This window comes from Boleophthalmus pectinirostris, unplaced genomic scaffold (assembly GCF_026225935.1).
Source record: "Boleophthalmus pectinirostris isolate CB_2022bp ecotype Guang Dong unplaced genomic scaffold, ASM2622593v1 HiC_scaffold_2, whole genome shotgun sequence".
NCBI classification, from domain to species: Eukaryota; Metazoa; Chordata; class Actinopteri; order Gobiiformes; family Gobiidae; genus Boleophthalmus; species Boleophthalmus pectinirostris.
In genome coordinates, this window is record NW_026571152.1 from 40,773,270 (window position 1) to 40,788,428 (window position 15,159).

Genomic DNA, 15,159 nt, shown 5'->3' on the forward strand with positions numbered 1-15,159 from the left:
AAATCCCACCGGCCGTCTCATAACACCAATACAACATCAAATTTCTTTTCTGTTTTCTGTATTTTCTTCAGGTTACTATGGAGACGGGTTGAACGCCATCATCGTATTTGCCGTGTGTTTTATGCCTGAAAGCAACAAACCAAACTACAGATACATTATGGACAATTTATTTAAGTAAGTAGAACCAATGTGTTTTTTTTACTATTACCACGTTTACATGAAAGCTTTAATTCTGAATAAAACATTTATTCCGCTTTAAAAAGACCATGTAAACACTTGATTGAAAACACTTGAAAAATGATTATTCAGAATTAAACTTAATTCCGAAGTAAGTGGGTGGTTTATTTCGATTTTAAAGCCAGATTAATTTATTTCTCGATCATGTAAATGTTTAGCCTGATTCATCAGCCAGTTTCACTTTGTGGAAACCGTGTGACCGCGCAGCATTATGATTCGTTCACTCGACAGTAGGCGGTTACTTTTTTTATTTAGCCAATCGCTGATGTTTGGCCGTGATGTTTGTAATGCGCCACTAACGGGACTAACTGGTAAATTAAGCTTTTCCCAAATCTCATAGGAAGAAGGACAATAACGTCTTTCCCCTTGATAAAATTCACCAAACATTCTCTTTGTTCCGGCTTTAAATCCTCGATCTTGGGAACCGTTGCCAACACAGAATGTCTGACTCTTCGCTGATTCACTGGTGCCCAAACTCACATTTCCAAGATTCTTGTGCAGACATGTCCAAACTATGGCCCATGGGCAAAATGCGGCTCTCAGACAAATTTTTCTTGGCCCTCAGCTTTCAGGTGAATTGGCCCAAATGGCCTTACATCAACTACAAATTTACTTTATATGGCAAGTTTTTTGAAAATCTACCTTGATAAAGCTCATATTTAATATTTAGTGTGTAGTTTTAAGGATCTTAGCCTGAATAAAGACTGGTGGATCATTCATGCACATATTTCAATTATTCACTGTATTGAGCACCAGTCTATGGCCCTCGATCGGCCCTCTGCTTTGTCTGTGTTTAGAGATGTGGCCCTTGATGAAAAACATTTGGACACTCTTGATCTAATGTATTCTGATTGCTGACCTAGTCACTGCAGAGAAATGAAATTGAGTGGAGACACTAGATAGCGCCAGTCTGGCTTGTAAACATCGATTCTTTTTAAAAATCATTCCGGTCGTCCAGCTCATGCTCGTTGAATCGCCCTTCGATCCGGCTCCACCAGTCCTGGCTTCAGACTTTCATCCACGTCTCTTTGGATTTGCGAGCGGGATGTGGGAGTGGGCTGAGGTAGAGCAGCCTCACACTCATTTTGTCTTCTTCCTCCTTCTCCGACACTCTTCCCTTCTCCTCCTCAGCTGACAGACGTAAAGCGTGATGAGACAATTCTCCAGCTGCTGCTTCGCAATTATCTTCGGAACGGCCGTGGAAAAAGTTTAGATCGTGTTTGTGTCTGTGGCGTAACGACAAACCGAGATGACAGTAAAGCCAGTAGCAGATGAAGTGTGTGTTTTCTCCCAGTCGACGTAAATGCGATCGTGAAACCTTCCTGATCTCCAGACGTTGAGCGCGATTAAATAAAGATGATTTAACGTGTTTTTGATGTAAACCTCAATCCAGAATTACTGTTTCCAAAGAAGAATATTTTAATTCCGAACTATTTGATTCAGAATTTAAAAACATCATGTAAACGTGGTGAGTGTAAGCGCGTTCTAAAGGGCCTCTCTGTCGCAGGTATGTGATTGGGACACTGGAGCTTCTGGTGGCAGAGAATTACATGATAGTCTATTTGAACGGTGCCACGTCACGGAAGAAGATGCCAACTGTGGGCTGGCTACGGAAGTGTTATCAGCAAATCGACAGAAGGTGAGTCATCCTAACAAGGAAGGGCGTGTCATTAATCAGAGTGTGTGTTTGACAAAGAGTAGTCTTATTTGTTCAGGCAGTGTACAATAATATCACATTATAAAACTAAAAAAGTGAAATTAAGAGATAGAAATGTGTTAAAGGGATATATTACACTATTTTCTGATCTATGTTATAATGTTTTCTCCTCACAAACAGACCTGGAGTCGTGTTTTTTTGGTTTTATTCACACGTTTAACACACACAAAAAAAACACTTTCAATTTAAGAATAACATAAAATGAATTAAATATACTTTGAACATGAAATAACGCACAGAAAAACATAAATGTATCCAAAATAAACTATATATCCAGCTGTTCTACAATCTCTATATTAAAAAAATACAATAAATATACCGTATTTTTTGGACTATAAGTCGCACCAGTTAAAAAATGCGCAGTGAAGAAGAAAAAAACATAAGTCGCGCTTTTTGGGGAAATGTAGTTTATAAAATCAGAGACCAGGAACTGACATTTCCTGTGTAAAGTTAAGTTCTAGTAAAAAGCAATAGAAGAGAGAACAACAGACTGTTAACGTCACATATGAACAGTTCTTCAGATAAACTATAACATAAACAACAGAACAGAACAAGTTTAACAGACTCTCCAAATCACTAAATCCATTTAATTCTTCATCCTCGGTGTCACTTCTGAACAACTTCCACGACCTCCGGAGGTAAACAGAGCGACGCTTCCTCTTCTGCGTCGCTGTCGTCAGACTCAGCATCAGTTCCAGTTAGAATTATTCGGGTCTTTCTGAATCCCGACAGGATGGTTTCGGTGTCACTGAAGTCCAGGCTTTGTCCATCCGTCCAGCGACTTCAGGAAAGTTTCACGGTGCATCCTCCCGATTACCATGAAGCTGCGTTCTCCATCCCCGCTCACAAGTTTCTCACTCAATCCAAACTTTCTTTCTGCTGCTCGATTACCGTTTTCGGCTGCAGATTTCACTATTTGCAGCAGAACAACGGCTTTTTCTGCAGGAGACATGCGCAGTAGAGAGCGAAGTGACAGTGGTACAGGAGTAATAGTCGCACTAGATACTGACACACAAACCTAGAGCTTCTCACGCCTGTCAGTCTGAAAATTTAAATATATAAGTCGCAGGAAACACCCAAACCATGAAAAAAAGCGTGACTTATAGTCCGAAAAATACTGTACTTATTTATATAAAAAATATCCCAATATAAACTTAAATCACTTAAATCGTTTCAACTCGATCATATGTTTTTGGAAATCGTTTGAGACACAAATCAAAATCGCGATCAAAATTCATTTAATTGTACAGCCTTACTCTATAGGACCTTTAAAATGTCTTGGTTGAGGTTTAAGCATCAGATGAACGTGAAATTACTGTAAAATTACCCAGAAAAGACAGAAATATATTTTTTATACCAGAAAAGACAGAAATATATTTTTATATCCTTATTTTAGAAGTTTACAACATATTTTTTAACCAGCTCTTTTTGCATAATGATTTATACGGTTTATAAGGTTTGTATAACTTTTCAACAATTGTTAATCTGTCCTCCTCGAAATAAACAGAGACTTGATCCAGATTTCTAACGCACCAAAAGAGCCACACCCGCGTAGTGTTTGATTAACAAACAGTGAAACAAAAGCCAGCTGCTAAACGAGCTTTTATCAACACTAAAAGTCTTCTCGTCTACTCATTTTAAATTATATCTCTAACCCTCTAATTACAGTAGTACATCTGCATTCCAACGTCTGAACTTTCTGTTGTTAAAGCATCAGTATTGTGTAATGTTTATGGAAGATCGTTTGTGCCATCAGATTTTGAAGTTTAAATCCCGATGAATTTCTCACTTTGAATTTTTTAACTCTGGAAAAAACATGAATTGAATTATTTCTATTCTGGATTTTTGTTGATGAAATTTTAAGCGTACTTTTTTCATGTTTCAAACTCAAAATAAAAATTTCACCTTTTAAATATTCAGTACCGTTCTATAATTCGCACTTTTTGGGGGAAAGTCAAGTTCTATTAAAAACAATAGTAGAGAGAACAACAGTCACATATGAACAGTTCTTCAGATAAACTATAACATAAGGGTCTGGTCAAGTGGTAACGGAGGGAAACGGGCAGATTTTTGACATTCAAATGTCTCTTATTCAGAAACTAGAGGGAACTATTGAAATAAGTAAAGTATCAGAATGTAGGAAAGAGTTACACTCCAACAGGGTCAAGTTAAACCTGTGATATTCTTTCAAGTTGTTGACAAAAAATTTAAAAACTCATGTCGGTAACGGAGGGAATGAAATATGCAGCACTTTTTGGGCAATAAATCCAAACAGTGATAACTCTTGGTTCTCACTTACATATCCTTAACAAACTGGTTTGAATATTTGCTTCATATAGTTTTCTACCATATGGTACAAGATTAGGTTGAAAAACCTCTTACTTTTTGACTCATGAGATTTTTTATTAAGAAAGGTCATGGTAACGGAGGGAAAAGTAACGGAGGGAAAATTGTTCAAACAAGTAGAAGGTGCAGGATTTTACATAATTTGTCGCTTTTTTCTTTCGAATACTTTAATATTACTTCAAAATGAAAGGAAACTATTTCTATAAAATATGTCAGTCCTTCCAAGCAAATTTTTATCATTTTAAATACTTTTTTTTTTCTTTTGAAAAATCATGTCCCTTCATCAACAGTTCAAAGATGGAATAACACAAGATATGATGAAATACATCCATTTATTTACATGATTTGTTTCATACATGGTCTGTTTAAAACGTATGGAACTTTAGAACCAAAAATGGTACAGAAAAAAGGTCAACAGTTTCATAAACTAGAGTACATATGTATCTGTTCAATACATTTTTATATCAGATGCATAAACATTTTTTGGCTTTGCTGTTTACTTCTGCTTGACCAGGCCTATAAACAACAGAACAGAACAAGTTTAACCAAACTCTCCCATCTCATTCCAAATCACTAAATCCATTCAATTCTTCATCCTCGGTGTCACTTCTGAACAACTCGGCCTCGACCTCCGGAGGTAAACAGAGCGTCTTCCTCTTCTGTGTCGCTGTCGTCAGACTCAGCATCAGTTCCAGTTAGAATTATTCGGGTCTTTCTGAATCCCGACAGGATGGTTTCGGTGTCACTGAAGTCCAGGCTTTTGTCCATCCATCCAGTGACTTCAGGAAAGTTTTATGGTGCATCCTCCCTGTTGCTGTGAAGCTGTGTTCTCCATCCCTGCTTTTCTTCAGTCCCTCACAAGTTTCTCACTCACTCCAAAATTTCTTTTTGCTGCTCGAATACAGTTTTCAGTGGAATATTTCACTTGCACTTGCAGCAGGACTAAGAGCCTCTTGCGGTTTCAGTGTGAAAATTTTAATATATAAGTCGCACCGGAGTGTAAGTCACAGGAAACACCCAAACCGTGAAAAAAAAGTGTGACTTACAGTGCGAAAAAAAAACAACCGGTACATACTGTGAAGTTTAACTGTTGAATTTGGGGGCTTGGAAATATTTTTATACAATTTTATTTAAAAAAAAAATTAAATAAAAAAATTACAGTCAAAAATACTATTATACTGTTGACTGCTGAATTTGAGGGCTTGAAAATATTTGTGCTAAATATATAAAAGGTGAATTTTTTATACATATTGAAAAAGTACACAAAGATTCAGAATAAAAATAATTCAAACATGTTTTTGCAAAGTTGAAAAATTCAAAGTGAGAAATTCAACGGTATTTAAAATTCTAAATCTGACAAATTAAACAAATTATCTTCCATAAATGTCATTTAACTGGTGTGGGACGAGATATAATTTCCACAAGACGAGACGACAGAACGAGATTTTGAGTTTATACTGAATAAATAGTGAAATTTGACCCTCACCCTTTTTTATTTACTTTATTTAATATTTCTGCTGTAGCTCTGCTTTTTGGACTTACAGCTTCTCAAAAATGTATCTCACCAGTATTTAGCTCCATTTTTTATCCAGTCCAAAAACATTTTCAGAAATCTTGTCCCATCCCTATAATTTAATTTCATATTTTGTTTTTCAGGTTAAGAAAGAATTTAAAGTCTCTCATAATTGTGCATCCGTCGTGGTTCATCCGCACGCTGCTGGCGCTAACGAAGCCTTTTATAAGGTTTGTGACGAGTTCGTGTTTAACTTAATTCAATCGAGCTGAATTTCTGAATCTGAAATCTCTTTTTGCAGCTCCAAGTTTAGTCAGAAAATCAAATACGTCTTCAGTCTGGCAGATCTGGCAGAACTGGTTCCAATGGAGTACGTGTCCATCCCAGACTGTATCAAAGAGTGAGTATTTATTTATTTAGTCACATGCTTTAAAAACTGTCTGACTGTCCCTCTGTTTATGTGTATTTTATAGTTTTTATTTTGGATTATGCACTGTCTTGATGTTTTCTACAAATAAGAAAGTATTCTGTTGTTGATTTTCCTTCAAAATTAAAAAAAAATCTTGCATCTCTAGTCTCCCAGTAGCAAATTTTGAATATTCTAGTACAAAAAACAAGCTGAAAAAAAATATATATATGATATGGTATTGACACAAAAGCCGTGGCAGAGGATAATCCCAGTGATCTCAGTCGAATGCAGTTGAACTTTCCTTTGCTCAGTTTCTGTTGTCTGATTCCGAGCAGCAGGAAGTCATTGTTCATAATATTATCTGATCTGTCATGTTTGTCAGTAGATGCAGAGATATTTACAAAAACATTTCCTTTTCACACAAGGAACAGAATCCGTGTATCGTTCCTTCATTCGTTTTTCAGTATAAAACCAAAAAAAACAGTTTTCTTCATTATTTGTCTCCAAAACCAAAATGAAAAAACAGATGATTTGTTTTTTCAGTTTTTGATTTTGTGTTTAAATGAAAAATGGAAAAAATGGGTAACGGCCGTTTCCCATTTACGTGACTTCCGTGACTGCGATGCCGGACTTTTGCACTGCATACGGATTGAACCAGGACTGATCCAGGTTCAGGACCAGACCGGGACCAGACCAAGACCAGACCAAGACTGAGATCAGAACTGAAACTGTTACCAGGCCGAGACCAGAACGGGACTGAGATCGAGACCGGGCCAGGACCCGGCCTGGTCCCAGTCTCGGTCCCGGTCTCAGTCCCGGTCTGGTCCCGGCCTGGTCCCGGCCTGGTCCCAGTCTCGGTCCCGGTCTCAGTTCCGGTCTGGTCCCGGCCTGGTCCCGGTCTCGGTCCCGGTCTCAGTCCCGGTCTGGTCTCAGACCTGGATCAGTCCTGGTTGTCGTATGCAGCGCAAAATCCGGCATCGCAGTCACAGAAGTCACGTAAACGGGAAACGGTCGTTATCCGTTTTTTTCCATTTTTCATTTAAACACAAATTCGAAAACTGAGAAAACAAATCATTATCCGTTTTTTCATTTTGGTTTTGGAGACAAATAACGAAGAAAAAAGTAGTTTTTTTTATTTTCTTATTTTTGGTTTTATATTGAAAAACGGATGAACGAATGATAAACGGATTGAACAGGTCTAATTTATTCACGTTCAAAGATACATACAGAGATACAGAAGTTTTCTCTTGCCTCTGTGTCCGTCCCTTTAACTTCCTCTTCCTGCCTCCTCTTAAGGTTTGACCAGGACAAAAATAAGAAAAGCCGTAAAAGGTAGAAGAAGCATTTCAGTCTGACGTGTGACTAACCGGACGCACAGAGCACCTTTTCATTTTAGTGCAGAATAGACTTTTTTCATAACGGCCGGAAGTGTCGCGATGTCGGGTAAACGTAACTTCGGGTTAATTGTTTTCTGTGGCGAAATGTGTGTCGTTTTCTCCAGCAGCTTCATAAATCTGCCTCATCACCAAAAATCTTCAACCAACAAGGATAAACATTCCTCCATGAAGAATTTATCCACAACTGTCAAGGAAAGGAAGACGAAAACTTAAAGGAAACAACGACGATGCATTAGTCACACACTGAACAAAACTAACGATATGATCATGAATAAAACAGAAGGAACTTGTTCACTCAGACTGATTCTAGAATTAAACTAAAAAATCTTTTTCATTATGTGGATATTAGGTCCTTGTACCGTTCGTTCTTTTGAATTTTAATTAAAAATGGAAAACAATGACATGGGGAAACCGTTTATTTAATTTTTCTGTCTTAGTGTCAAACAAAAAAACAGATTTTGACCTCTGTTTCTAATATTTAAATCAAATGAATTTAATCCATGGTGTTTAAATGTATTTTTATTTTTTTTAATGCACAGTGACAATGTTCAACTTTTAATGTATTCATAAGGTGGAGGCTTTAATATTACGCCATTTTGGGTTTTTTGCACCTACTTTTTTAACTAGAGTTTTTTGGGTTTTTTTTTTATACGTGCAAATAAATAAATAAATACATAAATAAATATTTAATTTAAAGTTTATTTTGACATCTGTCTCTTGCTATCTTTTTGCTACTTATTTAAAATGTATTATTTAGAATTACCATTTATATATTTTTTTTTACACTTTGTTATTATATTGTGACGTGTGAGCTGCTGTATCCAAACAATTTCCCTTGTGGATCAGTAAAGTTTGTGTAAGTCTAAAGTTTATTTCACATAAACACCAATCAAAAAACAGCCATCGTGATTTTTTCAAAGTGTTTTCCCGTTATATTGTTTTTCGTTCTTAATTGAAATTCAAAAGAACGAACGGTACACAGATCATATTTGCATCGATGGTAGATTTGTGCGGTTCAAATGCGAGACATGTCGTTGTTGTTTCCTTTAAGTTTTCGTCTTTCTTCCCTTGATAGTTGTGGATAAATTCTTCATGTTAGAATGTTTATCCTTTGTGGATCTTACGGAAGCCGAGAGGGGTCACAACAAACGCAAACGCCGCAACAAATACAAATGCGACAACACAACAAAAAGCCACAACGGAAATGACCGCGGGACTCTATTTTAATGCAAACGCCACAACACATTAAAAAGCCACAACACATCAAAAAGCCACAACGGAAGTGACCGACTCTATTTTCCGACGGACCGATCAAGCGGCAAGTGAAGAAGAACAACTACAACGTGAAACGAATAACGATAAAACTATAAATTACTTTTACTTACGTTTCCAACTTCTCCGTTCCTTTACTTTTCACGTTGTAGTTCTTCTTCTTCATTTGCCGCTTGATCGGTCCGTCGGAAAATAGAGTCCCGCGGTCACTTCCTTTGTGGCTTTTTAATGTGTTGTGGCTTTTTATGGTGTTGTGGCTTTTTAATGTGTTGCGGCGTTTGCGTTTGTGTTGTGGCGTTTGCATTAAAATAGAGTCCCGCGGTCATTTCCGTTGTGGCTTTTTTTGGCGTGTTGTGGCTTTTTGTCTTGTTGTCGCGTTTGTATTTGTTGCGGCGTTTGCGTTTGTTGTGACCCCTCTCGGCTTCCGTAGGATCTTGTTGGTTGAAGATTTGGTGATGGGGCAGATTTATGAAGCCGCTGGAGAATACGACACACACTTACACACACATTTTACCACAGAAAAGCATTAACCGGAAGTGACTTTTACCCGACATCGCTGCAACTTCCGGCCGTTGTGAAAAACGTCTATTACCACAAAAAAAAACATTCTTCTTTGTCATAATTTAAAATCCTTTAGTCAAACTGTAACACGTTCACGGGTCCCTGGTGTGTGGTGGCTGCGCTGATGTAGAGTAACTTCACTGCACGTTTGACTCACGGCCTGCTGCCTACACTACCCACAATGCACCTCTCTAACGGCCTCACTCTGGACGTTGTAGTTTTACACGAAGCTTCTTAACGTCGGGTTTTTGTCACGTTGAATGCTTAAAAGTCAGTGATCGATACTTTGCAGATGATGTCTTTTTTTTTTTTTTTTTAGATAATTCCCTGGGGGTGTGACTCTGTCTGACGCTTTAAGACTTTAATCTGAGTTTTATTTTATTTATTTTAACATAATCTGACCAAAAAGAGCTGATTTATTTGTAAGAGAGAGAGAGAGAGACTTGTTTAACACTCGTAGTTCCAGTTTTGTACTTTTTCTTGAGTTTTCAGACGATCTAAAAACATTTTGAGTTTTTGCTGAACATTCTGTCGGTAGAGATACATGTAGAACACCCCCAGAGCGACGTCACTGCGAAGTATCAATACGAGTGTCAAGTAATGTTTTAGAAATACTAACTTTGAGCTGTTCTTAAATTGCCTGGAGTTGTTTGAAGCACATTTGCAATGAGTGAAATTATGATGAAATTAGATCCAGTATTTCCATTTATTATTATTTTATTAGTATTATTTCAAATTTGGACAGCTTAAGTTCAGTTAATTTCCCTTGAGGATCAATACTGTTTTTTGTAATATGGCATGGCCGACCAAAAGATTATTAAAAGTGCTGTTTGTTCTCGTCACATAAAGGTCCTGTGTTATGCTAAATTGACTTTTTTTGTTTTGTTATAATGTTGTTACCTCGTCAAAAACAAACCTGGAGTTGTGTTTTGTTTCATTCACACATGTTTTGAGTCATCCTGCTCCACCTTGTGATGTCAGGAAATGGTAGTTTTCAAGTTAAACTCTACATTTACCTTTTAGTTTAGTAGAAATTGGTAATTCAAGAGCTGAAATCACTCATTCATTCCTTCAGTCATTCATTCACACCCTGAGCGCCTGAGAGAGTGGACGCAGGGTCACAGCAGCTCCTGAAAATTTCCTAAAAATCTCTACCTTTTTAAGTTATTCCAGTTTGCGCTTTAAGTTTTTATTTTATTTTTATTTGCATTATCTGTCCAGTTAAATACTCATGTTTTTACCCATGTTTTTTGGGGCGTTTTTGTCTAATTGATTTATTGCTACTTATTTAGAAGTTTATTACGTTTTTAACATTATTATTTTAGTCCTTGTTATAGAGCTTTTTCACAACAGACGGAAGTGTCCTGCTTTAGGTTTGCGGAACTTCTGGTTAATGGTTTTCTGTGTCAAAATGTGCTAGTTTAGTCCTGGTCCAGTCCTGATGTGGTCCCAGTGTACTCCTGGCGGCTCGGCGTATATATTTATACTCCACTAATATTTGTGGCTCCCCCCTTCGGTTCTCGGGTCTTTCTCTTTCAGCATTTTCGACTTCTGATGCCGATGCCCTGGGCACGTGTCTAGAGCATCGACGCCAGAACACTCAAGATGCGGCGACGCTAGATTCGAGCCGCGCTGACGCCCGAAGATGCACCGCAAAAACGCAGGACGCGTTAGATGTGCTTCCACATAGACCAGGAGTGTCAAACTCAAATTCACAGAGGGACGAAATAAAAAACTGGGACTAAGTCGTGGGCCAAACAAATTTTACTGAAAAATCTCAACAACATTTGCATGTTTTCTCTTCTTTCGAGATATGTAATCTTATTTTATATGCAATTATTTAATTATATGTAATATAATTAATATGTCATTATTTAATTTAAAATTTTTATTTTAAAAAAATTAATTAATTTTATTTTTGTTTTTATTGTTTATTTTATTTTATAATTAATATGTAATTATATTATTTTTATTTTATTTCAATATTTTTTTTTTTTTATGTATCTTATAAAATTTTTTATTGTTTTATTTTTATTTTATTTTATAATTAATTTTTTCTTTTTTTTAGTTTATATGTAATTTTCTTATTAAAATAAATGTTTAATAATAGTTTTGCCTAAACATTGAATCCAGAACAAGCAGAATATGAAATAATGATTGATTGATTGATTGATTGATTAAATTTTAAATAAATAATGTCTCTATAGTCGATCTGTAGCTGGCAGGCAGCTCTAATACAGATTTTTGATTTTGATTTGATCTCATGGGCCAAATATAATTATATCGTGGGCCAAATTTGGCTTCCCGGGCCTGAGTTTGACATGTTTGACATAGACTTTGCATATAAACTGAACACCTCGACGCCCCAGTCTGAACGAGCCATAAATCTAGAGTGTTTTTAAGGGAAGTGTGTTTAACGTGTGAATGAAACTAAACCCAACTCCAGCTCTGTTTGTGATGAGGAAACAACATAATAACACCGATCTGAAAATAGAATAATACGAGCCTTTTTTCACTGAGCACACTCCACACACTTGAGTTTCCTGTGGTAATCATAGTGTTTTTGTCTCTTCAGAGTCGACCAGGAGATGCACGGCAAAGTGGAGGTGGCGGCTGCTGCGGTTCCCGAGTGAGCCTTTTTGTTTACGACGTGGACTGTGTATATAAACGGACACGGCTAACCTCCCGACCGTCCCGTTCCAAATAGGAAGCGAGCGTGGACGCAGCAGCACTTTCCGATCCGTCGACTCCCGCCTTCAATTCACTTCGTATCGAGAAACCGTCACCGTTTTGTGTAACTGCTGCTGTCAGGCTCCTCGTTTTCGGTCTTAAATGTTCGTATTTACCCGCTCTGGTGTTTTTAATTCGCGATTTTGTCCAGAAATTTGAAATTCCGCCCCATAATTTGTAGCCTCGATGAGCTTCGTTTGACTGGAGCCACTGTGGACGACGTCACACTCCCTTAGTCCACTTCTTTATACAGTTTATGGTTCGCGCTGAGGACGACTACATGAAGAATCACCCCTGGACTGTTTTAATAAAAGACCGGACACTGTCTGTTACCTCTGTCTCTACAAACTTCTCTTTTTTTCTGCTGGAATCATGTTTAATATTTCCTTCCTTTCATGTTACACTTTCTTCAAGACACTGCTGTTACTGGTGGATGCATGTTCTGCTTTATAAATGTTTATTTATCTACAAAAGGTGACCTAGAAGGAGATTTAATATATATTTTACGATTGCTCAGATTTTAAACCGTTTTTTGGACTCGTTGACGTTCATGTAGAAGTTGCATGGAGCAGAGTCCGTGTGTCATTCGTTCAGTCGTTTTTCAATATAAAACCAAAAATAAGAAATTGAAAAAAACAACAATTTTCTTCATTATTTGTCTCCAAAACCAAAATGAAAAAAACAGATATTGATTTGTTTTTTTCAGTTTTTGGTTTTGTGTTTAAATGGAAAATGGAAAAAACGGATAACGGCCGTTTCCTGTTTACGTGACTTCAGTGACTGCGATGTCGAACTGAACCAGGACTGAGACGGGGACGGAGACCGGGACCGAGACGGGGGCCGGGACGGAGACTGGGACGGGGACGGGACGGAGACGGGGACCGGGACGGAGACCGGGACGGAGACCGGGACGGAGGGACGGGACGGAGGACCGGACGGAGACGGGACGGAGACGGGACGGAGACGGGACCGGGACGGAGACGGGACGGGGACGGAGACGGGGACCGGGACGGAGACGGGGACCGGACGGAGACGGGGACGGGACCGGGACGGGGACGGGACGGAGACGGGGACGGGGACCGGACCGGGACGGAGACCGGGACGGAGACCGGGACGGGACGGGGACGGAGACGGGACGAGATCGGGACGGAGACGAGATCGGGACGGAGACCGAGACCGGGACCAGAGCGGACTCAGTTTCAGTCCGGTCCCGGTTTGGTCTCAGTTCCGGTCTGGTCCCGGCCTGGTCTCAGTCTTGGTTTCAGTCTCGGCCTGGTCCGGGTCTGGTCTTGGTCTCGGTTTCAGTCTCGGCCTGGTCCGGGTCTGGTCTTGGTCTCAGTCTCGGCCTGGTCCGGGTCTGGTCTCAGTCTCAGTCTGGTCCCGGTCTTGTCCCGAACCTGGTTCAGTCCATATGCGGTGCAAAATCCGGTTTTGGAGACAAATAATGAAAAAAACATTTTTTTTTTTTTTTTTCCATGTTCTTATTTTTGGTTTTATATTGAAAAACAACTGATCGACTGAGACACAGATGGAGCAGCTTTTTCTCACTGTGCACGGCCGGGTCCTGTCGGGGGAGGGAGGGGGACCCCTACTGGACACTTGAAGACACGACTCCATGAGCTTTTATTCAAGTAAAGTCTTTCTTTCACACAATCCTTGAGTCCTGTGCTGTTTTTGAAAGATTAAGATCAATTAAAGGTTCTATATGACGCAAAATTGAGTCGTGTGAGATTTTAGTCATGTTAGAATGTTATTACCTGCTCAAAAACAGACCTGGAGTTTGAGTAATCCTTTATTTAAAATTCTCTGTGCCACCTTGTGATGTCATGAAGCCGTAGTTTTAAAGTTAACAGCTACATTTTAAATTTTGTTCAGTTTTTTTTTGTTTTTTTGTAGTAAAATAAATTTGGGAAAATGACTTCTCAAATTGACTCTCATGAGCTTTAAGTCGTGTTATAATGTTGTTACCTCTTCAAAAACAGACCTGGAGTTGTGTTTTGTTCCATTAAATGAAACAGAAAACACACCATTGTTCTTGTAGAGATGCAAATGCAACGAACAGTAAAAGAAAAGTGAAAAAATTGCATAGCTCATTCATCCATGTCCAAATTTTTAAATGATGTTTCGGCAAAAAAAAAAGCCTTCGTCAGATATATTTTTCTTGTTTTGGACCACAGTACCATTTTATTCACACATGTTTGAGAAACTCTTTATTATTAGTCTGTCTACTGCTTCATGACATCACAAGGTGGAACAGAGGACTTTGAGCTGTAGTTGTCAAGTCAACACCTTCTTTTACCTTTAGTTTAGTAGAGATTGTCAACTGCAAAGCTGAAATTATCCAGATGATTCTAGTGAAGGTGTATAGAGTTTAAAAATACAGTGGAGCGCAGAGAGAAGAACTCAGTATACATCTGCAGGTTTGTGTGTTAAATGAAACAAAACACAACTCTGTTTGTGATCAGGAACCATTATAAAATAAATCAAAGATGATCCCTTGACACATTTGTGCATGCACGGAGAAACTTTCAACCAATGCTCTCTGAATTTGTCTGAATTAAAACCAGTTCTACACCTCTTTGTCCATAAGATGGCAGCATAACAGCTGAAAGTATCTGCACATTATAAGAATATTTCCCCATAGTCCAGCAGTTTAATGAAGACATTTCAGTTGCTTACAGATATTGAGAGAAAACTTTTAACTATATACAAAAGTGTGTGTAATCCTTCGGTCGTTCAGGTTCCAGCTTCTTCAGTTCTGGTTAAATTGCGGTTTGTAGTAGTTGTGTAATTCAATAGACAGAGTAGTTTGAGTGTAGTTTGCGAAGTGGCATCTAGTGTCCAAATGGGGAAACTTGCTCTTCATGACCTGTCAGGAGCAGTGAGTCCAGCCGAACCAACCAGCCAGACCAAATGAAGTCATAATGTCATATTTTAGCAAAACTTTAAGGGGCAGGAGTGTTTCTTGGATGTGATT

General features: G+C 38.4%; 1 protein-coding gene across 2 annotated transcripts in view; it reads left to right on the forward strand.

Annotated features, from left to right (window-relative positions):
- Positions 1 to 12,508, forward strand: part of bnip2 (BCL2 interacting protein 2) — a 36,298-nt gene extending 23,790 nt beyond the window's left edge. Inside the window, exons 6-10 of one of the 2 annotated variants that reach the window (XM_020927585.2) lie at positions 72 to 174; positions 1,745 to 1,876; positions 5,957 to 6,043; positions 6,115 to 6,213; positions 12,028 to 12,508. In XM_020927585.2, coding sequence (XP_020783244.1) covers positions 72 to 174; positions 1,745 to 1,876; positions 5,957 to 6,043; positions 6,115 to 6,213; positions 12,028 to 12,085 — 479 coding nt within the window. In that variant the 3' untranslated portion in view covers positions 12,086 to 12,508. Of the gene's footprint in view, positions 1 to 71; positions 175 to 1,744; positions 1,877 to 5,956; positions 6,044 to 6,114; positions 6,214 to 7,518; positions 7,574 to 12,027 lie in introns of those variants that run through there. The other variant, XM_055155349.1, reaches the window with a different exon arrangement.
- The last annotated feature ends 2,651 nt before the right edge of the window (positions 12,509 to 15,159 follow it).